The sequence below is a fragment of the Cadophora gregata genome, assembly GCF_030347475.1.
Source record: "Cadophora gregata isolate MNR1 chromosome Unknown scaffold_4, whole genome shotgun sequence".
NCBI classification, from domain to species: domain Eukaryota; kingdom Fungi; phylum Ascomycota; class Leotiomycetes; order Helotiales; family Ploettnerulaceae; genus Cadophora; species Cadophora gregata.
The window spans coordinates 326,408-352,282 of record NW_026695927.1 but is presented as its reverse complement, the minus strand read 5'-3'; the positions used below and the strand labels follow the sequence as shown (position 1 = coordinate 352,282).

The 25,875-nt window shown below is 49.4% G+C and overlaps 12 protein-coding genes across 13 annotated transcripts; 4 read left to right on the top strand and 8 right to left on the bottom strand.

Annotated features, from left to right (window-relative positions):
• Positions 1 to 109: 109 nt before the first annotated feature.
• On the bottom strand, positions 110 to 1,877 carry ONS95_009849 (uncharacterized protein; the record flags this gene model as incomplete). The annotated part of the gene is made up of 3 exons (XM_058503411.1): positions 110 to 1,194; positions 1,244 to 1,699; positions 1,823 to 1,877. 3 exons carry the CDS (start codon positions 1,875 to 1,877, stop codon positions 110 to 112), a joined length of 1,596 nt encoding a protein of 531 aa, XP_058360123.1.
• Positions 1,878 to 2,536: 659 nt separating this feature from the next.
• Positions 2,537 to 3,400, bottom strand: ONS95_009848 (uncharacterized protein; the record flags this gene model as incomplete). The annotated part of the gene is made up of 2 exons (XM_058503410.1): positions 2,537 to 3,223; positions 3,350 to 3,400. The coding sequence occupies 2 exons, from the start codon at positions 3,398 to 3,400 to the stop codon at positions 2,537 to 2,539; spliced, it is 738 nt and encodes a 245-aa protein (XP_058360122.1).
• A 1,034-nt stretch (positions 3,401 to 4,434) lies between these two features.
• On the bottom strand, positions 4,435 to 6,120 carry RSR1 (Ras- protein rsr1). Its single transcript, XM_058503409.1, has 9 exons — positions 6,020 to 6,120; positions 5,896 to 5,927; positions 5,791 to 5,817; positions 5,657 to 5,736; positions 5,575 to 5,597; positions 5,496 to 5,524; positions 5,424 to 5,433; positions 5,118 to 5,368; positions 4,435 to 5,068 (listed from the first exon to the last, which is right to left on the bottom strand). The coding sequence occupies exons 1-9, from the start codon at positions 6,040 to 6,042 to the stop codon at positions 4,866 to 4,868; spliced, it is 678 nt and encodes a 225-aa protein (XP_058360121.1). The 5' UTR covers positions 6,043 to 6,120; the 3' UTR covers positions 4,435 to 4,865.
• Positions 6,121 to 6,499: 379 nt separating this feature from the next.
• Positions 6,500 to 8,026, top strand: ONS95_009846 (uncharacterized protein; the record flags this gene model as incomplete). The annotated part of the gene is made up of 4 exons (XM_058503408.1): positions 6,500 to 6,602; positions 6,649 to 6,749; positions 6,800 to 6,927; positions 6,973 to 8,026. The coding sequence occupies 4 exons, from the start codon at positions 6,500 to 6,502 to the stop codon at positions 8,024 to 8,026; spliced, it is 1,386 nt and encodes a 461-aa protein (XP_058360120.1).
• A 516-nt stretch (positions 8,027 to 8,542) lies between these two features.
• ONS95_009845 (uncharacterized protein) lies at positions 8,543 to 10,897 on the bottom strand. The gene has a single exon (XM_058503407.1). It carries the CDS (start codon positions 9,887 to 9,889, stop codon positions 8,687 to 8,689), a length of 1,203 nt encoding a protein of 400 aa, XP_058360119.1. The 5' UTR covers positions 9,890 to 10,897; the 3' UTR covers positions 8,543 to 8,686.
• On the bottom strand, positions 10,898 to 12,401 carry ONS95_009844 (uncharacterized protein). The gene has a single exon (XM_058503406.1). The coding sequence runs from the start codon at positions 11,875 to 11,877 to the stop codon at positions 10,906 to 10,908; it is 972 nt and encodes a 323-aa protein (XP_058360118.1). The 5' UTR covers positions 11,878 to 12,401; the 3' UTR covers positions 10,898 to 10,905.
• A 583-nt stretch (positions 12,402 to 12,984) lies between these two features.
• ONS95_009843 (uncharacterized protein) lies at positions 12,985 to 14,910 on the top strand (the record flags this gene model as incomplete). Its single annotated transcript, XM_058503405.1, has 3 exons — positions 12,985 to 13,054; positions 13,105 to 13,675; positions 13,722 to 14,910. The coding sequence occupies 3 exons, from the start codon at positions 12,985 to 12,987 to the stop codon at positions 14,908 to 14,910; spliced, it is 1,830 nt and encodes a 609-aa protein (XP_058360117.1).
• Positions 14,911 to 16,418: 1,508 nt separating this feature from the next.
• OXR1 (oxidation resistance protein 1) lies at positions 16,419 to 18,185 on the bottom strand. Its single transcript, XM_058503404.1, has 2 exons — positions 17,402 to 18,185; positions 16,419 to 17,291 (listed from the first exon to the last, which is right to left on the bottom strand). Exons 1-2 carry the CDS (start codon positions 17,906 to 17,908, stop codon positions 16,743 to 16,745), a joined length of 1,056 nt encoding a protein of 351 aa, XP_058360116.1. The 5' UTR covers positions 17,909 to 18,185; the 3' UTR covers positions 16,419 to 16,742.
• Positions 18,186 to 18,236: 51 nt separating this feature from the next.
• On the bottom strand, positions 18,237 to 19,978 carry CAR2 (ornithine aminotransferase; the record flags this gene model as incomplete). The annotated part of the gene is made up of 3 exons (XM_058503403.1): positions 18,237 to 18,639; positions 18,688 to 19,389; positions 19,439 to 19,978. The coding sequence occupies 3 exons, from the start codon at positions 19,976 to 19,978 to the stop codon at positions 18,454 to 18,456; spliced, it is 1,428 nt and encodes a 475-aa protein (XP_058360115.1). The 3' UTR covers positions 18,237 to 18,453.
• A 515-nt stretch (positions 19,979 to 20,493) lies between these two features.
• ONS95_009840 (uncharacterized protein) lies at positions 20,494 to 21,949 on the top strand (the record flags this gene model as incomplete). Its single annotated transcript, XM_058503402.1, has 3 exons — positions 20,494 to 20,521; positions 20,590 to 20,751; positions 20,802 to 21,949. 3 exons carry the CDS (start codon positions 20,494 to 20,496, stop codon positions 21,947 to 21,949), a joined length of 1,338 nt encoding a protein of 445 aa, XP_058360114.1.
• A 209-nt stretch (positions 21,950 to 22,158) lies between these two features.
• SER1 (Phosphoserine transaminase) lies at positions 22,159 to 24,018 on the bottom strand. 2 transcript variants are annotated; one of them, XM_058503400.1, is made up of 2 exons: positions 22,565 to 24,018; positions 22,159 to 22,505 (listed from the first exon to the last, which is right to left on the bottom strand). In XM_058503400.1, the coding sequence occupies exon 1, from the start codon at positions 23,730 to 23,732 to the stop codon at positions 22,806 to 22,808; it is 927 nt and encodes a 308-aa protein (XP_058360112.1). In that variant the 5' UTR covers positions 23,733 to 24,018; the 3' UTR covers positions 22,159 to 22,505; positions 22,565 to 22,805. The 2 variants fall into 2 exon arrangements, with proteins under 2 accessions (XP_058360112.1, XP_058360113.1); XM_058503401.1 differs by having other exon boundaries at positions 22,159 to 22,757; positions 22,810 to 24,018.
• Positions 24,019 to 24,436: 418 nt separating this feature from the next.
• Positions 24,437 to 25,642, top strand: ONS95_009838 (uncharacterized protein; the record flags this gene model as incomplete). Its single annotated transcript, XM_058503399.1, has 3 exons — positions 24,437 to 24,623; positions 24,672 to 24,989; positions 25,035 to 25,642. The coding sequence occupies 3 exons, from the start codon at positions 24,437 to 24,439 to the stop codon at positions 25,640 to 25,642; spliced, it is 1,113 nt and encodes a 370-aa protein (XP_058360111.1).
• Positions 25,643 to 25,875: the final 233 nt, after the last annotated feature.

The following is a 25,875-nucleotide window of genomic DNA, read 5'->3' as shown; positions in this document are numbered from 1 at the left end:
TGCTCAATTTCAATGGAAAATCATAGGATCTAGTCATCATAGACTCGAGAATCATGAAAGCATTTGCTCTCGAGCTCTCTCACTCCCAAGCCTCTGAACCTCGCTTCGCTTAATAAACACTCCCTTTGATGCTCTTGTCCTGCTTCTCCTCCCTCTCCAATTCCTCCAAGATATCTGGCTCAGCCTCACTCCCAGCATCACTGCCAACATCACTCTGATCACCCAAGGCATCTGCCATAGCCCCACGTGCCATACTGGTGTCCTCTCTCAACTTTCTCAACTGGCTCATGGAAACCTGGCTCTTGATATCCCCATTCCCGGAGGCACCTCCGTGAACCGCGCCAGCACTCAGGCTTTTGGTGCCAACGCTCCTCCCCTTTGCTAAACGCTTCCTCGTATCTTCTTCAGCCGAGAATTCAGTATCGCTTCCTGCTTGCGAGGTGTTCCCGCTTGCTGAGCCGCCAAAGTCACGCCCTGCTGTTACAAGCAGACGATCATTGTTGGGCGATCTAATGAGATTGCGCATCCTATCTTCTACAGAGATGAAGGATGGCGTCCCATCAGGACTTGAGACGATATCGTCCAAACTCCTTTTATCGTCCAAACTTCTCTTCACGTCCACTTGAAACGGTGCCCCGACCCTTCCCCTTGGATCATCCTCGTCTTCCTCGCTAGAGCTCTGCCAACGTCTAGCCGCCGGGCGACGGAACTGAAGGGTATCGTTCGAGGGAGCATGAGGAGAGTTGGCTGGTGAAGGGCGTCCGTTGAGTTGCATAGCATGCATGCTATTCTCCTTCTTGTAGTAGTGCTTTCCATGGTCGCAGCCATTTGGGCAACCTCCCCATTTCTTCCTCACTGGAACGGTGGTTAGAGAGGTCGCTACTGCTGACGCTCCATCAGTACTTGCCGCAAGAAGTTTCTTCTCTTTCTCCTTATCCTTCTCTGATACGGGCGTGCTGGCTGTCCCTGTCCTTGAGGGGGAGGCTTTCTCTTTTGCAGCAGCAGCGGCGAGACGCTCGCGCTTGAGTTCAGACCATGTTCGCAGGTTATTCTCCAGAATGTACTTCCCAGAATCCTCCTTTTTGCGCATGATGAGGAATTCACAGTGGTTGACGTTCCGTAAATCTTCAAAGTATTCAACGCTGAAGTGATACCACTTCATGAGGAAGACCCTGCTCATGAGACCGTGGGTGACTGCTGCAATTAGCATTTGATCGTCCATGAAAGTCGCAAATGGCCATACCCAAGATGCAAACCGAAGCAAAGTCATCCTCTCCAAACTGTCTCCAAAGACTCTCATTAAACCCACTAACACGATCATATGCGTCCGCAGCGCTCTCGCCATTCGGGATTCTGTAGAAGAAATGCCCATAATCCGCTCTCTCCTGCCACATTCTCTCCATCTCCGCCGAACATGGCTGAAAGTTTCCAAAGTCCTGCTCTCGCAGTCGCGGCTCCTCATAAACCTTTATAGAATGCCTGGGAAATGGACTCGGGGAGGGCTCGTCGGATGTGAGCGTGGACAGGATGCCTTCCGTGGTCTCCCGCGTTCGCCGGTAGGGCGACGTGAAGAAATGCAGAGTGTCGTCTGCGCGTAGGAGGGTTCGCAGACGTCGACCTGCGTCGTGGGCTTGTGTCCAGCCATCGGATGTTAGCTTCACTCTGTGGTCGGGGATCGTTTGGTGGATGTCGCGATTTTCTGACAGCGTTAGTGGGGTTTGGTGTATAGGCGCTGCAGATACGGGCGGACAACACCCTGGAATTCGCAGAAGAGATTGGACTTGGGAGAGATAGGGGACACAGAGATGGATGTACAACTCACTATTGCCTTCCGATTGCGCATGGCGGATCAGTATTATCATACGGGGTTTACCCATCTTGCTCCTGGGGCGGCTCTGTTATGTTATCCGGGTGTGGCAAGATATGAAATAGAAAGCGTATGACTTCTTGAAAGTTGTTAGGGTATGGATTCGCGATTGGTGAATGACAAGAGAGGCGAGAGAGGAGAGGGGTAGGTCTTCTCTGTGTCTTATTTATTTTATTGTCTTGAGCTTGCGGTTGTGAACGGTTCGTTTGCGAGAAATGTTGGAGGGGTACCCCACCTAGCTGGAACAGACATGGTGTTTCAAGGGTGCAAATCAACCTAATAATAAAGAGCTGTTCGTGATGTGCCGTGAGTCCTAGCATGGCATTGATGACTAGATGAACCGCTGTTGAAATATGGCTTTTGCCAACAGACTTTCGGTGGTATTTCCCTAATGCGATCTCGGAGCGCATGGGTTTGGGACATCTTTCGTATCAAAGACCACTGAGGCATGGATATATCCTGCTTCATCCGCACAAAGGAAATAAAAGAAGCATAGGAAGAGGGTCACCAGGCCTAGAACCAGTGTGTTCATATTTACAATTCTCTATATTGTGATACACGATGTCTAGATAGCGCCAAGCTCCTTCAGCTTTGCAATCATACCATCAACATCTTCAACCTTTCCGCCACCTTGCCTTGGAGGAGGTTCTATCCATATATTAGCACTTATCACAGATGACAGGACCCTTGCCGGGAATAGATCAACATACCAATGACTTTCAAAGTCTTCAGCCTTTTCCCAACGTCCACCCCAAGATCCCCGGGAGCCATCTTCTCAATCTTCTTCTTCTTCGCCTTCATGATATTCGGCAGACTCGCATACCGTGGCTCGTTCAATCTCAAATCCGCAGTGATGATCATAGGCAACACGCCCTTCACGGTCTCCGTTCCACCATCTACCTCCTTCTCAACTGTAACACCCTTTCCATCCCCATCAAAACTGACCTTGCTGGCTTGCGTCGCCTGTCCCCAGCCTAACAAGCCCGCTAGCATCTGTCCCGTCTGCCCAGCATCATCATCAATACTCTGCTTGCCGAGGAAAACCAGGTTGATCTTTTCCTTCTCCACCACAGCCTTCAGCATCTTAGCTACGCCAAGTGGCTCTGGCTCCTCCCCTTCTTTCACTTCGACATGTATACTGCGATCAGCGCCCATGGCCATGGCTGTGCGGAGAATGTCGGCGCTTTTGGGAGGGCCGCATGAGAAGGCGAGGATATCTTCGACGCCAGAGGGATAGGTCTTCTTCTCGCGGATGCGTACTGATTCTTCGATTGACAGTTCGTCGAAAGGGTTCATGCTATGTTTTACGCCCGCGGTCTCGACCGCTGTTTGGGCCTTATTGACTCGGGGTTTGACCTTGAAGAAATATTAGCTGTGCTTCTTGCTCGAGGTTGGCATTTGGCTCGCGATGGAGAAAGTTATCGAGGAGAATTGTCCGACAGCTTCAATTGGACATAGGAAGGGATTCGATGTAATACATACCGCATAGTCTATAACTCTCTTCACGGGTACAAGAATCCTTAATCCAGACATTTTGTGTGCAGTATTGTTGTGGAGATACAATGAAGCTCCAATATTGACGCAACTGAGGGATGGGAGCGGCTCTCCCCACGCTTTGCCCAACCGACACCTCGGTTACATAATTAAGTGGATCTCCGACGCAAGCCGAAGTGGAATGTCAGTTTCATTGTAGATGAAGCGAATTCTGTAAACAAATCTTGTATTCCAAGAAGAAGTTTCCTTTAAATAGTTTGTGACTTCCTACTGCTTCACTTGTTGTTTCAATTGTAAGTTGATCATAGTTACCATGCCACTTCGGCCAAGATTGTCAGAATTTAGAAGTTAGGAAATGCTGCACACGAAATGGGTGTATAGAAACATACTAATGTAAAAGTCCCACTGAGTGTCATATAATAAAGAAATTCTTTGTTACCTAATGGGATGAAACCTTTGGAAAAGTCCATATTTGGGAAATTGTAGCAGCACTACAGACCAGTCTCATTTCGGGAACGGCCCCCGTCGAATTGTATTGAAGTCTTTTTTTCCTCTAGAGGTTTTGTGCAGGAAAAGGTTACAGACTGGACTGTCATTCAGTGCAAGACTCTTTTTATGCTGCGAGATATCAACCCACTGATCATCACATTAGAACCCTAGCAAAAGCCGATGGCGGGGAAGAGAGAGGGAGATTCTGAGGTCGAGCGCCCGAAGAATTGCCACACGAATATCACTTATCTGATGTTTACCTCAATATATGTCGATTCTCGAACGCATTGTTTAGTACTTTCCAAGGGCTGAGCCTAAATATGCTCCAGAAACATTATCTCAGCAGAGTCCTGAGAAGACGCCAGACAATCAGATCGGAGAGACGACCAAACTCTGTTTAGAAATGATTGGGGTATGGATGTAAATGGCAAACAGCTTTCGCTGTTCATTCAAGGAGCTGAGCACGTATTTTGAACGACTTCCATGGATATTCAGGTTTTTGATACAACTGATTAAACATATTGGAGGTCTTGCTTCAAAACCATGCAACTGGTGAATATTGTCTTCTTCAAGAAGCAAAACTTGGACGATGTAAGTCGAGCATAGCCATATGTACAAGCCGCAAAGGTATTGGCAGAGCAGGCTAGTCGAAGTCTTGAACCATAGCCAACTTAATTTCTGACAGTTCCAGATTGTCTCGCTTATATACAACAAAGGTCCATATCGCTGTACCAACGGTCTAATGATTCTCCTTCCACACTCCATCACAAGAAGTTTTGTGGCCTGTATCTATCTCGAAACAAATCCCAGATCAATTTGAGGATATGAGAATATCCTGCAAGATCGGAAAGTCTATTTTGCACACTCCGCCATACCCATGCAAAAACGCCACTCCAATGTTCCCTTCAATTTTGAACAAGAATGCCTAGCGCCGCCCAGTACGCCCTTCCATCCAGAGCTTGACTTCAGCCCCATAACCTCCATCACACTTCGATCGAAAACGGCCCAAATGTCATCATAATATAATGCAATGCTTTCTTCCCCCATGACCATGCCCGTGTCCATGTCTACTGGAACCGGATTTAGGACCTTTAGGCCCTCGGCCATGTTTGTCGTGGCCGCGTCTCTTACGATACTCTTCTTCCAAACTCGAGCTAGTCGTGTTATCTTTCCTTATGATTTGCCTACATAGATCCACGAACACTTCGTCCACGTTAGCTGTTCTCCATTAGCGTGTGTTTCTCAAAGCTGTCCAGGACCAATTTACCCCTCCTCCTTGCGGATGTCTCATAATATGGTGCATTTCCCCAGCTCTGCGACACAGCAAAGGCTCGCGACCTAGTCACTACACGATCCTCCTCTAAATCCGACTTGTTTCCTACAATAACGATAGGGACATTCTCATCGTCCTTGATTCGGATGATCTGATCTCGGAGTTCTGAAAGCTCGGCTAGACTGCTCTGGCTCGTGATGGAAAAGACGAGGAGAAATCCCTGTCCAGTCTTCATGTATAACTCTCTATATTGTCGACATTAGTATCACATATGACCGACCTGTCCGGGACTTTTCTTACCTCATCGCAGCTGACGATCTGTTAGCAAAAAGTAATATCACGTGATGTTATGCTTTGGGATCATGAACTTACTGAACTGTTCTGTACCAGCAGTGTCTAATCTAAGTAAACCGTAAGTCTAGTGTTTCGTAAATCGTCGGGGTCTTCTTACATCTCTAACATGCATTGGCGGCCCTGCAGCAGAATTTAGTTTCGGGGTCGTCTATCCACTTCTTGGCAAGCACATCACTCACATCAACTTCGATCTGTTTCCGATATGAATCCTCAATAGTCGGATCATAGCTCTCGATCCACACATTCTGGACGAATTGGGCTTCGAGGTATTAGCTTTCTCCTATGTTTATTGTTTACTTGGGCGGGGCAGTACCTGTGAGGCAACTTTTGCCCACTCCGCCTAGAATTGCAGAGATTGCAGTCAGCCGCTGCGACGTCCACCTCCTGAAGTTCCAAAAATAAGGGGGAGGTTACACACCCGCGCCTAAGACAACAATGTGATAATCTCTCCTATATTGAACGATACACCGTTAGTCAATATGCATCTAGCAGAACCAGAGATGGGACGAAATTGTCAGGAAAGAGCCTAAATTTGTGCATACCTTTGGGACGTCCTAGTTGACATTCTTGCGCCTAGAAGTATAGGTGAAGTTGAGTTGAGTCTACTGCAGCAGCAGCAAACTCTGACGTCTCCTAAGCTCCAGCCCAAGCCCAATCTGTGGCGGCCAGAACCTGGGATTCTCGCTACTCCTTTCTTTTCTCATGCACGCACTCTCTCACACTCTCTCACACTCAACACCCCTCGTTACCAACGCAAATGTCTGTTTGTGGAGAGCGATGTGCATGTACATGTAGGATTTTAGACTTAATCTGCAGGCGAAGGGGCCTGCAGGTGATTTGGTCTGTCTTAGTGTGCCAGTGGTTCGGTCTGGATTGGGAGGTTGAAGCGGGCGGAAAAACCCAAGCCCGTGGTTGCGGGGAAGCTCAAAAGCATCCAATGTCTTGAGCTACAGCGTGCCCATAAACCACGATCAAGTCCAGGTCCTAACCTTCGAAGCTACCTACTCGTCGACCTTACAATCATGGCTGTCAACATACCCGCCAAATTGAAGGCGGCAGATCTTTCTAGGTTTATCATTAGAGCTTCCCAGCTAGAGACTGCGAAGCCCGTTATAGCTTACTGGTGTAAGTTGCCTGTGACCCCGCGAGCAGCTGAAGCTGATGAACCGAGGCGAATACTGGATCGTCAATCAAATACTTTTGAAGGGACTACATAATGGCGATGCAGAGACGCTACAGTATACAACGACATTGATGGACAAGCTCGAACAGGTGAGACTCAGCTTCGCTGGCATCGCTTGGCGGGGGCTGATCCAATTCAGATCAAAGCCGACAATGCTACAAACGATGCGATCGTAGACGATACGGCTGGTCAAGCATATGTTGAACACTTTGGGTTGGAAACATTCTTCCGAGCAGATAGGACGGTCAAGGCCAATGCAGTAACAAAGTAGGCAATCCACAGAGCATAGTGTGTTTACTCTGACACCTTCAGGCAAACCGCGGATACTTTCCAGGCGGCTGCAACCTTCCTTGAGCTCGTGAATATATGGGGATCGCCAGACGCAGATACAACGGCCAAGATCAAGTATGCGAAGTGGAATGCGATTCGGATAATGAGAGCTTTAAAAGAAGGAAAGGATCCCAATGAGTCGAATCCCAAGATAGAGCCTGCGGAAGAGACGTTACCTCCACTCGACCCCAATGATCCAGAAGTTTTGCAACTTGAAGAGTCTTCCAAACAACCATCTGTCGAAGAGGTCCCTGATGAGCAATTTCAGGTCGAGCCAAAGCTTGCAAGGCAGTCCTCGATTAACCAGTCGCTACATCCCTCCGCCCAGCCATCCGCACAAGCATCTGCTCGTGGATCCCCAGGACCGACCTCCACTTTTGAGCCATATCCCAAGGATGGGTTTCCTTACTCTGCAGTCAAGGATGATAACGTCTCTCCCATGGAGCCCTCACCAAACGAAAGAGACGGGTCTGTTGGCGGAGGTTACTTTCCAGAAGTACCCACCTTCACATCTGAGGCCCAAGATCCAACCCTGCAAACAGCACCATCAGCAGATGCATTTGATTTAGGTCTTCCCGACCATCCATCAGCACCTCCAGGCGGAGATTTAGATCTACCTGAGCAGCCTACCAGTCAACCAGGCACCCAACGCTCACCGGATTTTGAATCATTTCCACCTCCAACCCTCCCGGACGAGCCATCGAACGCTCCTCAAGATTTCTACCGCCAGGGCCTAGCCCAAAGCCCTCCACCGACGTTCTCACAGCCCCACGCCCAGCAACCAACAAATTACGCACCTCCTCCTCCCCAACCCCAACAACCAAGATACCAAGCACCGCCTCCACAAGCACAAAGATACAATCCGCCACCACCAGACCCACCAGCACCAAAGAAGACGCAGTTGATTACGGACGACCAATCTATTTCCAAAGCGCAGAAGCACTGTCGATGGGCTATCTCAGCACTGAATTTCGAGGATGCGGATACCGCTGTGAGGGAGTTACGTGAAGCTTTGAAAACATTGGGCGCGATGTGAGCAGGTTTGGGGTTGGATTTGGAGGGAGTACATATCGTTTGTGTAGGTATGTATTGAATAGTTTAGTCTTAGCAGCCACCGAAAATGCGAATACCCACTCTTGTGCCTCATTTCAGAGTCATCTATCCCGGAGCTTCCAGAACAAGATATGGTGTAGACCACACTAGATGATCATAGTCCAACAATCAAAGAAGGGCGGTGTGAATAGACGGTGTCCTTACTATGCTGTGAGTTACACGGCAGTCAATGTGCCTGCTGAGACATTACGGAAGGCATTTTAAGCAATGAGAAGCAGATACGGTTTCAAGGCAAAGTACTCGGCGCCAATGATTAAATGAAGATATGACTGTTTCAGCTTATTCTTGCTGCTCGTAAGCGAAGTTCTATCAAGAAGCAGTTGTAGGGGTAGTTGTCAAGACATCACCTCGCTTATTTTAGCACGAATGTTTGTTTACAATGTCACTACCATAACCGAAGATAATCCTCAAAGATCATGCAACTGACATATTCTAATGTAGTACCGGGTATCTTTTGTCTATTCCCCTTTCAAGAATCCCTTGTAAAGAAACGCCAAGCCAAGAACGCCAATGAGAAAATGTACACACCAAAGGGCACTATCGTACAGAGAAGCGAAAAATCGACCAAACCACCAAGAAACTCTTAACGTCTGCGCACCTCTCCGCTGGCACGTCTACGATCGAGTCGCTTCACGACAGCGCCAAGCACGGCCTTAAGAATTCCGTCGCCTGTGAGACCGATACCACCATCGCTCGAGCTCCTACCGCCTGTCCAAGTGACCGTATCCACGATATCGCGGACGCCGCCTTCAACCAACTCGGACAGGCCATCATCCAGCTCCTCCAACGCCTCCTTCGCACCCTCCTCATTACCCACCTGGAAAAACTGCACACCGACCTGGAACGGCGGCGCATCCAGCTTATCCAGCTTCTTCGCCGCCGAAAGCAGCACACTCTCAACATCATCCGACGGCACACCATCCGTCAGCACAATCAGATTCAGCGGCTTCATCTCCCTCCCAGCAGCCATCTCGCTCTCGACTTTAGCGAGATACGGCTTCAGGATATTGTGGACACGAGTACCCGTCGGCGTTCCACCATACGGTCTCACGCGCTCGAAGATCTCGTGGACGGTGGCGGCACGCTTGATGCCTCTGTACCCGCCGGGAGCGATACCCTCTGATGGCATGCCCGGGTTGGTCGACTTGTGGTTCATGAAGTAGACGTCGATGCCGTCCTCGTCGTGTTTGGTGACGATGGGGGCGATGGTGGAGATTGCTTGGCCGACTTCACGCCAGGAGCGGCCGGCCATGGAGCCGGAGTCGTCGATTAGCAAGGTGGTGTCGAAGGTGCCGAGGAAGGAGTAGGGATCTTCGCCGGTGCCGGTTGTGGGGGCAGCGGCTGCGGGGATGGATGCTTGAGGTGGAATTGGGGCTGCTAGTTCGGGGACTTGAGAACCGACTGTTGGTCCTGATTGGACTGTTGGGGAGGGTGTGTATGCTGGCGGCGGTTCGTTTGATGGAACTGTGAAGGCGTTCATGCCTGGACGATCTGGGCGTCTTGTTGCTGGAGAGGGGTTGGCGAGAGGACTTGGGCTTCTCCGTCTTGCGGCGTCGTCTCTATCTGCGAAAGGGTTCAAATCGCCTGGGCCTCTGAAAGTTGGAGTTGTGGGTGAGTTGAGATCTGAGTTGGCGCTGTGTGTTGACTTTGTGGATCGCTGGGATACGTTGCTTGATCTGCGACCCAGTTTGCGGATAGAGCCAAAGATGGAGCGAGATGGAGTTGGCTCCGGCTGGAGACCCCATGCTGATCCTGTAGGCATGACGATAGTTGAGCGATGTGACATATGATGTGAGTGTAGTTGTGGAGTCACGAGTAGTTATAGCTCGTGGTGTTTATGTCCGTGTTGTTGTTATGAAGAAGTGACTTGGTGAGCGAGGTAAGCTCTTATACCGAAGCTGTTCGGGAGAGTTGTCTGAACGACGCGGGTGAATGACTTTCAAAGAAGACCTAATGAGTCTGCCGAGGGCTATGTGAAGTCACGCCAATAATGGAGCGCCACTTCTTTGTGATGTAAAGAATGGTATCGGCTTTGATTCAACAAACAGCTCATCTGCCTTTGATGAAGGTGAGGTTGTCATGTCCTGAAGAAGCGATGTTGATTGGTCATTTAGCGACTCAGCCCTCGGAACCCTGACTGGCTGAGCAGACACAGCCTCAAGACACAGCTAACCCAACATGCTGCGCTTTTGGAACGAGGCAATTTTTGCCTCGCCATCTCTTCAAATGGTTATCCCGTGATGTTTCACAGGCTGTGTTAATCTGCCTAGGAAAGTGCCCGTCATTTTCGGCCCCATCTCAAACAGCTCAGCCTAGCCTCCTTCGCGCCCACTCTACCTTCAAGCGAATCACGTATGTTGTGAAGCTTCCGACCTATCCATCTTCAAACACACTCGTACTCGTACTATCAAAGACAAACTCAGATCGTAGATACACAAGAGTAAAGTTCACATGTCGAGCTCTAAATGATTAAGTGGACATGATCGACTATTGGCTCCGTGTTTCAGTGACATTAGGTTATCGTTGTAAAGTTTTTACAACGATAACCTAAAGTCGGGCTTCAATTTGAACCACACTTGTTTCTTGAAGGCTGGAGACTCATGGGGCCATACTAATTTGTCCTTTACACTTACCGTCAGACAATGACTGAAGACTGTTAGGTACTACAGCGCCTTGGGTTTTGGAAACATTGTTGGAGAAGGAATAGCGACAGGCAAATTTGACTGAACAGAAATGTCCAGACGACCTTGTATTAAATGATTATGACGCCAACTTTTGCTAACCAAGTCATAAATGCACAATTTAACAATCCTGATACCAATTGTCGAGATTCATGTTCTTCAATAGTGTTGAGAACCCTTCGTCAGTCGATCGATCACAGAATGTCGCATTGTCGGCAGAACTGATCCTTGGAGCCGAGTTGGGATATTCGATATGGAAGACTGGCTTGTTGTTCTCGATGAATGGCGTGAACGAGTCGCATTCGTTGTATTGTACGCACTGCTCATTGACCTGCCATTGCATCATGGGCAGGGTGGAATTGACAATTCCTCCAGAGTTCTTGAGACCGATAGACATGTTCCGGCTGTGGGCTTCAATAGCCATAAATGTCATGAAATCGACAGCTTGCTCCTTTGTGAGATCGAAGCCAGTATCATTGTCATAACCGTCCACGTTATCCGGGTCCACACCATCACAGCCCTTGGTCTTTGCGAGTTCAATTCTTGTAGTCATGATCTCTCGAACATTGGGCGAGCTGACATTGAGCCACCACTCTCCCGGCCATCCGTCTAGTGGCTTCCCGTAATCGCTCTTTTCGAAAGATTTCGAATCAGGTCGGAAATCCTCGTAACTTCCAGCAGAGAAGTAACAGATGACCTTGCGGCCTAGGGAGTGGAGGTTGTCGATTGTGGATTTTGGGTTGGTGAAAAGATCGATGTCGTAGACGGCTACATCGGGAGTGGTGTCATTGAGAGCATACTGGAGAACGATCTGCCAGGAGGTACCGGCTTCGGGCCGCCAGAACGTGCCCTCGGTGGCGTTGGTGTTGTTGACCGGTGGTGGTTGAGGGCTGTCGTCTCCCCCTCCCCCTCCGCCACTGTTGCGTGTCAGGCCCACGCCGAGACCGACTCCGAGTGCGATGGCTATTACAAGAAGGACAGAGCCGACAATGATCCAAAAGCGTTTCCCAAAACGGGATTTCTGGGGAATCGACATTTCGTGTTCGGGCTTGAGTTGTTGGTGTTGGGAGAACCAGGGCCAAGACGGTGACATGATAAACGAGGGACGTGTCGGTTCAAATTAAGCGGTAGGGAAGAAAAGAAAAGGAAGAGAGATGTCAGATGCGGGGGAGCAGCTGAAATAAGAAAGAAACAAGAGGCAGATGCACAGTAACTGCGGCTGCACTGAGCTGAGCTGTTTATTACTCAATAGGAGAGAGCAGGTCAGATCAGAAACAATGCATAGCCAGACAGCACAGCAGAGGCTAGCCCGAGCGGGCTCCGTGCGGGCATCCAGGCTCCCCAAAAGAGCCAGGAACTCAGGGCTCAGGGCTCAGGGACCGGTTCAGGGCAAGCTCAGGGAGTTTTGGTCAGGTCGTTCGTCGTTCGTCGTTCGGGTGTCAGGCAATGGTGTTGTGGAGAACACTGGCCGCCGGGGTTGATCAATGATCATGCCATTGCTAGCACTAAAAAGCGCAAACGAAAACCCTAAAATATCAATAATCGCGTCTTGGGTTCTTAGCCTGAAGAGCCTGGAGCCTGTACGAGGGCGAGGGCGAGGGCGAGGGGCAAAAGGGAAAATGCATGGCTACCTGACCTTAAGTATTATTATGGCTTCCATAGGTTGTCCAATAATAAACATCCCCTGTCCATACGCTGCAGCACAGCCCTGTGCACATCGTCATTCGTTCGTGGGCCTCTTGGGTCTCTGGGTCTCTGGGTCTGGGAACCTGAGCAGAGAGCGGGGCAACTCCCACTCCCACTCCCACTCCCAACCTGCCTTGCCCTCCTGCCCTCCTGCCCTCCCACCCCAGCAGCCAGGGCAGGCCGTCGACGTCGATGCAGCCAGGATACGCCGCCCGCTCGATGAGCACGTCGTGGGTCGGGTCGTGATGTCGCCCAGCTGCCTGCTTTTGCGTACACACTTCACTTACTATACTAGACTTCTTCCTACCTACCTACACGCAATCAATATCCGCCTACTCATTCACAGCTTAGCCAAGAACACGAGTACAGTCATCATTGCATAACATCAGTCACCACGGCGCGCTTGAATTTTCTCTCAGCTCCTGGAGCGAGCACATCGCAGAGAAGAAGGAGCCGTTTCTCAGCGACTGTGGATTTCGACGGCACCGCGCAACAATCTACCTCCATACCCACCATGGAAACCAGTCGCGCAATACGGCGGAAGGACACCACGAGGGGTCCTCCCCTTCGCATTCTATCTCTAGGTAAGAATTACACAAATTTATCGCCAGCACAAAGCACTGACGAGGCCCAGATGGAGGTGGCGTGCGGGGTTACTCGATGCTCATTATCATTCAAGAGCTCATGCACCGAACATATGTTGAGATGGAAGGGAAGGCCCCACGGCGAGATCAGATTCCAAAACCGGCAGACCATTTTGACCTCATCATTGGCACGGGAACTGGAGGTTTGATCGCGATTATGTTGGGAAGGCTGCGGCTGGATTTGGAGACTTGCAAAGAAGTTTATGTGCAGATGACGAGAAAGGTTTTCGAGACAGATAAAACGATCGCTGGAATACCTTATCGCTCAACACTATTCAAAGCTTCAAAGCTGGAGGAGGCTATCCGGGAGTGCGTAAGGGAACATACCATACTCCAGCGTGAAGGAAATGATGGGGAGGAGCCTGAAGGACTAAGCAACCTTAACAGCCCGATCAGTCCCCTCAACAGGAGTGGTGGTCCTCGACGTCATGCAAGCAATGCCAGTGTAGCAAGCTTTAGTGCTAGGAGTCCTGCAAGCTATACGAGCAGACCGTTGATGGGATTAAGATACGGCAATGCAAATGCACTTCTGTATGATACTCGAGAGAACAGAACCAAGACGTTAGTGCCCATTCACAATTCTATCTACAAAGCTGACGATGAATAGTGCGGTTACCGCAATCTACCAAGGTACTCCAAAAGGTGGTCTCCCAGCAATCTTACGATCCTACGATTCGCGGAAAGAGCCTTCTCCAGAATTTGACTGTACGATCTGGCAGGCAGGAAGAGCAACAAGTGCGACTGGTCTAGCATTCAAGCCCATCCAAGTTGGTCAATCTGTGTTCATCGATGAGGGTGCCGGGCAATACAACCCTGCTCCATTCGCACTTGATGAGGCTTGCGTAAACGAATGGCCAGGCAGAGATATCGGTGTATTTGTGAGCATCGGAACTGGAAAGCGACCTTCTGGAAGTGATAACAACTCTCATCTCTGGTATGAAGGATTTATGGGCGAGTTTGCAGAAGCCAGAAGACGGCTCATTTCGAAGATTGAGGGCTGTGAGGAGACACATCAGTATATGGTACGGGAAGGTCTCGCTAAACGCCAAGTCAACATTGACAATTATTATCGACTCAATGTCGAGATAGGTGTTGGAGAATTCGGTATGAATGAATGGAATCGCCTGGCAGATATCAGTACCGGAACGAGACGATACCTGGGCAAGAGCGAGGTCCAAAGAATGAACATCGAAGCTGCAGCGAAGCTTGCCAAGATCCTTCGTGCAAAGGCTCGATTCGAGAGTGAGAAGATGGGCGGAGGCATGGGAAGCTACCAGGATATGTCTCTCCCAGACGTCCCAGAAGCTTATCCCAATGCTGTGGAACTACCGGCCGAAATTCCTTTTCAACCCGCACGTAGTCCGCCTCCCCGTCCATCCTACGAGTCCGGTAACCACGATACTCTCGAAGTACCCGGCTACAAGCAAACCCCCTCACCGCGGTCATCAGCAGAAAATCATTCTCGCCACTCTCCTCACAACTCCAAACCTGATGTCCAAGACGCCAATGTAGACCGTCTGGTCTTCCACGCCCCAACACCAAGCGAATATCGCACCGCAGGCGGAGCGGATAAAATCGCCATCACAAGCATAGACGAACATCCTCAACCTCTCTCGCCAAAGCAACCAATTCGTGTAGAGCCACCTCCTCTCCCACCCAAGACACCTATCCAGGACCCAAATGGCAATGGGATGCCCTTTGGCGGCAGACCAAGACCGCCGCTTCCATACCCGGCGGATGACAGACCGCCGCCTGTGGCGAATATGGCAAGAAAACCAGAATACAAGGGCAGATAAACGAAGAAACCCATTAAACAAAAACAGAAAATGGATCGAAACAACAGAAGATACACCTAGGATATGTTTGCTTTCAAGGGATTCGAATGGCGTTTCGAGGATTTTGAATGAATGTTAATGACTCGTGTGGTCTGGCATACTTGATGCGTGCCTCGCCATGGATATTTTTCCGGAGTTCGGTTGTGTTGGGTATACCTCTTCAGTTTAGTCGATTTTTTGGGGAGGCGGCTTTGCCATGTACATTCATGATTGGATATGAGGGAGGGAGGAACGAATGGATAGAGGGGTGGAATAGGACATGATTTGACAAGTTAGGATAGGATGTGACAGGATAGGATTAGATTAAATATGTAAATCCTTTCGCTTCTGCTGGAGTTGAGTCGCTTGTTTTGCATCGCATTGTTTGGACGTATCTCGCTTAGTTAGGAGGGCATGCATGCTCAGAGTGGGGAGCAAGTAAACAGAGCGCGGCGCGGGCCCGGGCCGGGGTATTGATGCACTTCACAGCCTCACTTTGCTTTTTGGGTAAGGATGTACTAACCCGCAGAAAATTTTCCTACCTATGGAGGTAAGAAAAGAAGTTTGATAAGAGAGCGGAGGATACTTCCTACGCAAGGCACTAGACGGGAGACAGTTTAATTGATATCCTCACTAACACACATACTGACCTTTCCTCACATTCATTTCAAAGAAATTTCACTCCTGCACCTGATTCAAAATCACAATCTACAACACATCACCAATTCCTCCTCCTAGATAACTTGCCATACAATTGAGCTGAGCTGACTGGTCCCTGTCCAGTGTCTGCAAATGTCAAACCCCCCTACCCGTACCCCTGAATCCTCGCACAGACAATCTGAATATGATAGATAACATCGCTGGCTTGCTTTACAGGACAGGCGATAGTTGTGTGTGCTTTTGCGTCTGTTGAGACTCAAGAGTCCTTGTCTGCTTTTGGGTGGGCGTGGAGCGGGATGGGGGGAGATTATTTATTCTTCACTATTTTCTTCGACATGATAGATGGTCATCATGCCCGTCATCCGCGACCTCAACGCTCAAAAGCAGACGAGCAGATTATAATCTGTTAATATTGTGCACAATTCGCCTTCATAGGGAAAGCATAAGGTCCAAGTACAGACTCCTCAGACCAAATATGCACAGAGACATTGAGAAAGTCCAAGTCTCTGTATCGGAGTGAGTGAGTGGTGATTCCCACAGGAGCATGGAGGGTTTGCAAAATCGTGGAATTTATGCGAGACCTAGAAATGGTTATACACTATGAATTCCAGCATTGTGCAACGACTCTTACCCAAACTCAAGACCCATGTAAAGCAACCCTCTAGCATCATATCAATTTACCAGACAGGCACCGTGATCTGAGTTTTGCCCGTTGTTCACTCGCTTACGACTAGACTTCCACTCACCCTAAGTAAGTTCCCTGCCCGAAAGGGCTAGTGAAAGTAAGTCAACTCGTTGGCAAATGTCTACTATTGCAAATTTGAGATGGAATTTACTTTTGTACCATTGCCATTCATTCACTTTCTGCCGGGTAGAGCGTGCGCGAGCGTGAGAAGAAATCTATAAACATGACCCGCCCAAATCCACCCCTACTCCATGAAACCCAGTACTGTTCCCCTGATCCCAAATGTACACAAGAATGTCAAATATTTCATCCGGGTATCATGCATTCGATCCGCCTCCAAATATAGGATGTTTCTCACCACCTCAAGTCCCACCATGTTAACCCGAAAAGACCTTTTCTCCCATGTCAGTATTCACAATATCCGGCTTTTATGTACCTCCTCCTGCTCCACCATTCTCATGAAAAGGTTTCACGAATTCCCGATAGTCCAAACTTCCACACCCAGAATCTCAAACTTCTCTCCCTCCTCGCTCAACGGCTCATTCCCAAACGTCAGACAATGACTGCTAATACCCTTCTCGAATGTATCGTCCAGCCATAGTCCATAATGGCCGTCTCCACCACCAACGCTCAGGAAGCCTGTCTCGCACAGCATCATGTAGTCGTTGACGCCAGAATAGGGAAACGCTTTGAACCGGATGCGTTCTGGTGTCGAGAGCCCGGATGGGAAATGTGGGTTTAGCGGAGAGAGGAGAGAGGATGTGGATTGTGCTGGTGATGTGGGGTTTTGCATTTGAGAGTGGAACGTTGGAGAGAGGAGATCTGGAGGGGCTCGTGGCGAGCCAATTCCGACTGTTGTGCTGCGGACTGCGTTGGTAGTATCTGCTGATGGCGGAGGAGGGAGATGTGTCGGTATGGAGGCTGCTGTCAGAATTGAGGCACGCCAAAGGAAACATTCGCCTGTGCCAAAGTAGTGCGGTGCTGTGTGTGGTGCTTCTGTCAGATAGGCGCCGAATAACTGTCAGAGCGAGTTAGCAATAAAGTCCGGTGTCCTAGATATCTGGCTTGCATCGCATCGCCCAGGGCAAGAACAAGAGGGGCAGTCCTAATAGACTGGAGGAGTCATACCCCACCCTCCCCATCTTTCACAACCAGCACGAATCCATTCCTTAATCCTCGCAGCTCATCGCATTTCTTATACAGTGTCCCAAGACTAACCCCATCCTCCTCGAGACTGTACACCAAATTCCACTCTTCGCATAACTGTAATCTTGCTGGTACCAGTAACCGGATCTCTTCCGCCAGCGCTTTGCTCAATAGCCTCGCTGATTGAGGCGTACTCGAATGATATCCCTTCAAATTGACAGGGTAGAGAGGTGGTGGTTGAAATGGGGAGGCTGTTCGATACGGAGGGGTGTACACGCCGTCCATGCCATTTTGGTGGTGATTTGTTCTCGTAGCGCCGAATGTAGGGGAATGTACAGGCGATCCGTTCTTAGTAGCCGAAGGCTCGGTCGAGAATCTACGCAGCAGGCCTGTCACGGCGTGGGATACTGTAGAGGGCATTACCCAGGAGGATGAGGCCGAGAGGGAGGGGGGTCCGGATGAGGTATTTTCTGGGTAGTTTCGTGACATGTTCGTTTAGGGGTTTGTTCTTTATTCATAAGTTGTGTTCGGCTGAAAGACTTCGTTGCATTTGATGTAGACTTGTTTTCGTAGGAAAGTTGGCTGATGTTTGGCTCAGCTGCGATTAATAAGGTGGTTGATGGTCGTGGCAGGTTGGAATTTGGCCGCCTTGCGCTCAGCAGGCTGGATAGGGCAGTGATTGGCTGTGGAAAGAATTGTGGGTGCTTGTGGGGGACGAGGCTGCACTTCCACATGGAGGTAGCATGTGCTGCCAAGTAATTCAGCTGATCATTCTATCGTGCTTTCATATTCACTTGGGTGCATTCATGATCTTTTGAGGTTGTGTTGATAGATTTGGTGTCTAAGAGGGAGCTTACGCTCTATCTACCTCTACCTGTTGCTACAATTTACTACTTAGGAAGAGAGCCGACCCGCCAGGCTAATAATGCATTTTCCATTCTGCCTGCCATATACCTTTTGCTTTCATGAAAACGACAATCCCCCCTTACTCAACAGGTGTCATGCACCAACCAGAAACACTTGGGTATCTTCACTTAAATATCCAGTCCAATGTGGACGCCCTTCTCAGAAGGTGGGATAATCTCGTCTTCCTTCTGTCCCTTGAGGTTTGGCAATTCCTTGATGGCATCGCCAATGATCTTCAGAGATTGCTTCATCTGCTCTTCGCTGATGACCAAAGGTGGTGCGAATCGGATGATGTTCTGGTGGGTAGGTTTGGCCTAGAAGTAATTAGTTTCTGTCTTGCGATTCACTTCGAAAGCACTCACCAAAAGACCCTTGCTCTTCATCAGCATGCACAAATCCCATGCAGAGTGACCACCAGTCTTCGACTCGTCGATGACAATGGCATTCAGTAAACCCTTTCCTCGGACGGTTGAGATCATGGGAGACTTCAGATCCTCGAGCCCTTGACGAAGGATCTTGCCCAGAGCTTCGGCACGGGCAGTGAGATCCTCCTCTTCCATAATCTCGAGAGCACGGATAGAAACAGCACATCCCAAAGGATTACCTCCATATGTTGATCCATGGGTTCCAGGCTCGACGACAAGCATGACTTCCTTAGAGCCAAGAACACATGACACGGGGTACATTCCCCCAGAAATAGCCTTTCCGAGAGTAACCATGTCGGGTTTGATATTAGCCCACTGGGAGCACAACATGCGCCCTGTACGACCGATACCTGTCTGGATCTCATCGCAGATCAACAAAACATTGTGCTTCTTGCAAAGTTCCTGGACCTTCGTCAGGTAGTCGTCTGCTGGCACAACAACACCAGCCTCGCCTTGGATTGGCTCAACAATGAAAGCGGCGGTCTCCTTTCCATGTGCCTCAAGCGCTTCTTCGAGGTCTGCGACGTTGTTGAATCGAATAGGCTTCTTCGTAGATGGGCAGATTGCTCCAATTCCTGGAACGTATGGGCCGTAGTTGTCGCGGGACTCAGGGTCGGTAGAAAGAGTAACGGCAGTCATCTGAAATATAGTAAGCACCGAGTCAGGCGGTCACAGAATCAAACCTTACCGTCCGTCCGTGGAAATTCTCAGCGACGCCAAAGATCAGAGCCTTGCCTTGTGGGACGCCCTTGACTTTGTATGCCCATTTCCTTGCAATTTTGATAGCCGTCTCAACTGCTTCCGCGCCAGTGTTCATTGGGAGAACCATGTCGTAACCAAAGACATCCTTGACCTTCTCTGCCCATTTTGGGAATACATCGTTGTGGAATGCCCTCGAAGACAAAGTCAGACGTCCTGCTTGTTCGCACAGAGCCTTTACCAGTTCAGGATGGCAGTGGCCTTGGTTGACCGCACTGTATGCTGACAGGAAGTCGATGTACTGCTTTCCCTCGGGATCCCAAACGTTGCAGCCTTCAGCGCGAGCAAAGACTATTGGGAGAGGATGGTAATTGTGTGCTGCATATTTGTGCTCTGCCTCAATTGCACCTGCACTCGACGTAGCATGGTACTGAGATTCTGCGAGGGCCGCAACTGGTTGGAAAGTTGAGGCAGTCGGTTTGAGAGTGCTGGCATTGGTATCAACACTTCCGTTTGCGTGTGGTGCCATGATTGCTGATTTCTGATTGTCGATTGAGCGGTGAGATTGGTGATTTCAGTTGTCTTGTCTTGTTCTGGGTCTGGAGTAGAGGCTCTTATATGTCTGTCCGAAGTTTCTGTGTGTCAAGATAGAGGAATGGAGGGGTGGCGGCGCGGGGAGCCCTGAAGGGAAAAAGTGGAAAGCCATCGTCCAGACCAACAGATGCCGCCAGATTACCACGCGACTCCAACATCGTCACTTGCGCGCGGGAAGTAACCTGAATAAGTAAGAATAAGCCCAAGAGTGGGTTAGAGATCAGGATTGATGTCGCCAAACGCAGTTTTGACAAATAGATTGCTTGGATCTGATGGATGACACTCCGTAGTCGAACGGTGTTCGCATGAATTAAATATTCCGACGTCAAGGGGTGCCGACGCTACCCGACTCCTCTTCCAGCAGAACACAGCAACAATTTACACTCACACCGACCTCGGCACTGCACAATGATACTGCGGTCCCGTTACTGTCTATAAACGAAAGTAAACATGATCAGTGACGATGGGTCAATAGGAGGTAAGACATGTCCTACTCCGATCCCGACTATTCCGTGTTATGCCTACTGGTTCTGACATACATTTCAGTTCCGTCGTGGTCAGCCATATCAACAGAACTCCTACGAGCAGAGTTGGCGCGACGAGATGAAAATCCACCCAAACCAACATGCGGATCTGTCAGTAAGGGGTCGTATAACACATCAGCGCATGTTTTTGCGCTGGTGCTGATCTTGGCCCTGAGCACAATTGGTTTGTTCCGAATTGCTACTGGAAACGAGTTGTGCTGAAAGGACGGACAGCTTGTGGATTTCCCCTGATATCACGACGGACATCCAAGGAGAGTGCAGGGCCAAACAGATTCATCTTCATATCACAACATTTCGGAACTGGAGTACTCATTGCAACAGCTTTTGTACACCTGCTCCCAACAGCCTTCATCTCACTGACGGATCCGTGTCTTCCAGCTTTCTTCAATGAGGGATACAATGCTTTGGCAGGTTTAGTCGCCATGCTATCTGCATTGATTGTAGTGGGATTGGAGATGTTCTTGACGACGAGGGGTGCTGGACATTCACACTCGCATGGAGGAGCTTGGGATGCTGTGCCAGCTGGGGAGGACGGCCATAACCACATAGGCAATGGGTCAGCAGAGACAACGAGGCCGAAAGCGAACGGAAGGATAGGGAAGCTAGGTCTGAATCACAGGCCAAGAGATATTGCCATGGACGATTTGGACGCCTCTGAAGGCCTTGTGGCAGGTGTATCTCCTTTACCAGTTTCGACACCAACACCTACAACACAGTCGAATAAATACCGCGACGAGAACGAGGATGACAACGATTCGGACCTGGATCTTGATGAGCTCGACCCTACTGCGGAAGCATTCTCCGGCTCTCAAACTGAGATTGAGCCTGAGTCTTCAGGACCCCATTCTGCCCTAACTGCTGAAGAGCAGCAGAAGAGACAGATCCTCCAGTGTCTCATGCTCGAAGCCGGCATTTTATTCCACAGCATATTCATTGGTATGGCTGTATCAGTGGCCACCGGACCACCATTCGTAGTGTTCCTGGTCGCAATTGCGTTCCACCAGTCATTCGAAGGACTCGCGCTAGGTTCTCGAATCGCAGCAATCAATTTCCCTACACACTCTCCCAGACCATGGCTTATGGTGCTAGCATACGGAACTACCACGCCGATTGGACAGGCCATCGGATTGGTAGTACACAACCTGTATGATCCACAGAGTGCGGCGGGATTGTTAATGGTTGGGTTCATGAACGCAATTTCAAGCGGGCTACTATTGTTCGCGGGTCTGGTACAACTACTAGCTGAGGATTTCTTGAGTGACAAGAGCTATGGCATCTTGAAAGGCAGGAGAAGGTGGGAGGCTTTCAGTGCGGTGCTTGCCGGAGCAACGCTAATGGCATTGGTGGGAGCATGGGCTTAGAGCTCACGGAGAGTGTACGAAAGGAACGATTTGACGGCAGGCTTGGGATGTTACAGTCATCTGCTTGTGGCATAGCGGCGTCTGGATCTCTGGATAGAACGGGACGAAAGGAGCTATTTCTCTATGGCTCCGGGAACTGTATAAATATATTAATGTATTTGTCCAAGAAGCGTCACCTGTTATAAAACCGCTGATGAAAAGAAGTGGCAATTGAAAGTAGTGATGTTGAATTTTTGTCTTCGCCATAACATAGACCATGCTGTTGAGGCTTGCCTTCCCTTAACATCGTCAAACAGTCCTAACAAAATGTATGCTTCACTTTTGATATACCAAAGAAACATTAATACAAGCTACTCCCACCAGCAGTCCCCTATTTCGGGCTCTTAGCAAAACTTTCAATAAAGGCTGCCAACTTCTTCGCTCCTTCAACGGATATCGAGTTGTAGTTGCTCGCACGAATACCGCCAACACTTCGATGACCCTTCAAGCCGGTGAGACCTTGCTCAGTAGCACTTTTCAAGAAGGCCTTCTCTGAGTCATCGACACCGCTTTCGAGCTAAGCGAAAGTCAGTAAACACATTCTTAAGAAAATGATATGTTGTGCAAGGTCCATACATGAGTGACTCTGAAGCAGATGTTCATCCTTGATCGAGCGCTCTTGTCTGGTACGATCTTGTATGACTCTGGGTACCTCTCGAGTGCTTCGTAAATAGCCTTCGCTTTCTCATTTGCGATCTTCTCTTGGTCGTCGACTTTGTTGGGGAAGTTGGCGAGAGAATTCTTCAGGACTTGGCCAGCAATGTACACGCTATTGAGATTAGTATTGACTTGTTTCTAGAGAACATATTTGCGTCACTTACTCGAATATGCTCAAAGTGTTGTACAAGCTGTTGTTCTTGGCGATCGTCTCGTAGGACAGGACAATCGGACCAATCGGTAGACCAAGTTTTCTGAGTAGCGTTGGAGGAGGTGTTGCCACAGCTGGAGGAAGGAGACTCTTCTTGATTATCACGACTGTAATACCAGTGCTTCCAAGATTCTTCTGTGCCCCGAAGAAGATCACCGAGAAATTCTTGATGGGTATCCGGCGAGAGAGGATATTTGAAGACATGTCCGCAACCACAATTAGATCATCGTCATTTCCCTTTGGCTTCAGAACTTCAGGGAAGCCAGGGAACTCCACACCATCGACCGTCTCGTTGTCGCAGTAGTAGACCATAGCTGGGTTCTTGGATAACTTCCATGAAGACTCCTCGGGAATCTTCCCGAACTTCCCATCGTTCACTTTTCTCCCATCTGCAACCACATTGACAAATTCAGGGCCAACCAATCTAGCTGCCTCCTGGCTAGCCTTCAGGGACCAAGATCCAGTAACCAGGTAGTCGATTTTAAGTTCTTCTTGAACAGCCTTCTCTAATTCCTTCAAAATGACATCCTCTGGGATGTCTTTTCCGTCTTTGATACCCAGCTCCTTCAAGATCTTTTGCTTCCTCCGCTCGACCCAGACGCCGACTAGGTTATATACCGTTGCGGAGAACTCTCCACTGCCACCTCCCTGCATGAAAAGGACTTCGTAGTCATCTGGGATGTCGAGGAATGTGGCGAGATCCGCCTTTGCTTCGTTGAGGACTTTTGTAGCAATCTCGGAGCGATGAGAATGTTCTGCTAGACCTAGGCCGGTGTCATTGTAGTTTACCAGTGACTCCGCGGCTTTTTCCAAGACGTTCGTTGGCAGGAGTGCTGGGCCAGCGCCGAAGTAGGTGATATCCGCTCGAGAAGGCATGTTTACTGATTGAGGAATTGAGTTGAAAAATCACTGAAGCGGTAATAGATTACTGAAAGAAACTCCGGGAAATTATTCGTGAGGGAGTCGTGATTCGGTGCCTTTTACCAATCGAAAGAGTCACAATCAGTCCGCGGTGAAATGCTGATGTCAGAGAGGATGGTTGTTATTTATTCGAGGGAATACACACCAAACCTTCTAACAATTGGAAGTTGTGATGGAATGTAAATGATTTCTGAATGGCAAAATGACTCAGTGCCGTCTCATTCTATCGTACCTTGTCAACAGTCGATGAGCAGTCATCTGGTGGGGTGCATTTTTCTGCCTCCCACCCCGCACCCGGAATCGGAGTCAAATGCCACCCACCGCCTTTCTGGCAACCTTAATTCTGCCCCAGAACTTAGCGTCACTGAAATTCTTGGCTTTGTGGCTGTAGCTCCAGGCAACGTTTGCTTTCGCCATCTACCCCGCCATTACCTCCAGTCGTCCTTATATCCCAAAAAGCATAGCTTCACATCGTCATTCGATACATATCTCAATTATTTGCCAGTAGAGATCCTACAATATTCGACTCCCAAGCGATCACCAAAGTTAGGAACATCACAGCGATCAAGAGCATTCAACTCTGTACCCCGCCATCAAGAGCGTCATCAATCTACCCATTACGCTCGAGCAAGCCACAGCTTGTGAACATCCACCACAGAATGGCGAACAATCCACTGAGTACGGAGAGTATTCTCAAACACATGGCAGATGCCATTCCTACACATACCAAAGGCGACACAGGTTCCGACGTCAGCAGCTCACTAGATGCCATATCACTCTTCACCCATGCTTGCATGACAGCAGTCGGATTCCGTATACTTGGATTTGGGGAAGAACAAAAGAATGGTAAGCTTCATTTTCAGATGCTTATTACTAAAGCTGACACCCATGTAGAAGCAGAATTGGCACAACGTGCTCCTCGTCTATCAGAAAAATGGAACGCCTCTGCTTCATCACATTCCTTCTTATACGCCCACTCCCAGTCTTCCATGGAATATGTTATCAAAGTGGATCGCTTAGGAGGTAAAGCAGAGATTCGGGGAATCGGACTTGGTGATGAGAGAATCAGCAGATTCGAAATCACAGCTCGGGACTACATCTCCAATTCAGCCCTCCCATTACGCATCACCCTGACAGCCGATGGAGAAGAAGACAGATCAGATTTGGAGGGCAAGCTGAAAGATTTATTCATTTCTCCTCATAGAATTCAGGGTCAGAAAATCTTTCCTCTTCTAGAGACTCACTAACACACTACAGACCTCGCCGCTGAATTCAAGACAACCATAATCCAAAAGCTCATCCCGAATCTTCATAAAGAAGGGTACGAAGAGTCAGCTGCTGCCAGAGATGCCCACGACGAACGAGAAGAAGGTCATGCTCGTAGACAACCTCGTCAAGATCCTCTTCGTGACCCGGGTCTTCCCGAGCCAGCCCGTCCATATCCATTCGACGACCCTCTTGCCGCACCTCGACGCCCTCCCGTCCCAGCAGGCGACTTCCCACCTCCAGGATTTGACGATGAGTATGACATGAACAGGCCACTTCGAGGCATGGCACCGCAGTTTCCTGGACCGGGAGCTCCATTTGGCATTGGTCATAATGATCTGAACCCTCCTGGACTAAGGCCGAATGATCCCCTTAGAGGAAGCTTTGTAGGCGGTGGACCAGGTGGCTTTGGAGGTGGTATGCATCCTACGTTTGATGACCCCTTGTTTGGAGGACAAGGACAAGGTCGTGGTGGTAATGGTAGAGCTCCGCCAGGCGCTAGATACGATCCCCTTGGACCAGGCGATGGACCACAAAGAGGTGGTAGAGGAAGGCCTCCTAATCCATTTGGTGGGTTTGGAAACAACGATTTCATCTAAGCGAAGGGGTCGAGGGATGACTGTATGAATATGATGTTATGATCGGATGATGGTGCATTTGGGCAGGCGTTGGGACTTGAAGTAAAGAACTTTTGTACTCCCAGCAAAGGAGCAAAAGAGGAAAATACAGCAGTTTTCAGATCGACCAAAACCGCCCATCAGACAGAATTCAAAGCGTGTCCGAAGACGTGCCCCCGTCTTCCATTCCATGGTCACATTTTCATATGGTACAT

Excerpts from the sequence above, each read along its gene's own strand:
- RSR1 (XM_058503409.1), bottom strand. The coding sequence starts at position 6,042 with ATGTCAACTAGGACGTCCCAAAG. Across the intron at positions 5,928-6,019 it reads TCAACTAGGACGTCCCAAAG|GAGAGATTATCACATTGTTG; the intron begins GTATGCACAAAT and ends CGTTCAATATAG. Across the intron at positions 5,737-5,790 it reads GGGCAAAAGTTGCCTCACAG|CCCAATTCGTCCAGAATGTG; the intron begins GTACTGCCCCGC and ends AATACCTCGAAG.
- ONS95_009845 (XM_058503407.1), bottom strand. The coding sequence starts at position 9,889 with ATGTCACATCGCTCAACTATCGTCATGCCTACAGGATCAGCATGGGGT.
- ONS95_009844 (XM_058503406.1), bottom strand. The coding sequence starts at position 11,877 with ATGTCACCGTCTTGGCCCTGGTTCTCCCAACACCAACAACTCAAGCCC.
- OXR1 (XM_058503404.1), bottom strand. The coding sequence starts at position 17,908 with ATGTCACGAAACTACCCAGAAAATACCTCATCCGGACCCCCCTCCCTC. Across the intron at positions 17,292-17,401 it reads TGAAAGATGGGGAGGGTGGG|TTATTCGGCGCCTATCTGAC; the intron begins GTATGACTCCTC and ends TCGCTCTGACAG.
- SER1 (XM_058503401.1), bottom strand. The coding sequence starts at position 23,732 with ATGCCTTCTCGAGCGGATATCACCTACTTCGGCGCTGGCCCAGCACTC. Across the intron at positions 22,758-22,809 it reads AACACTTTGAGCATATTCGA|CGTGTACATTGCTGGCCAAG; the intron begins GTAAGTGACGCA and ends TAATCTCAATAG.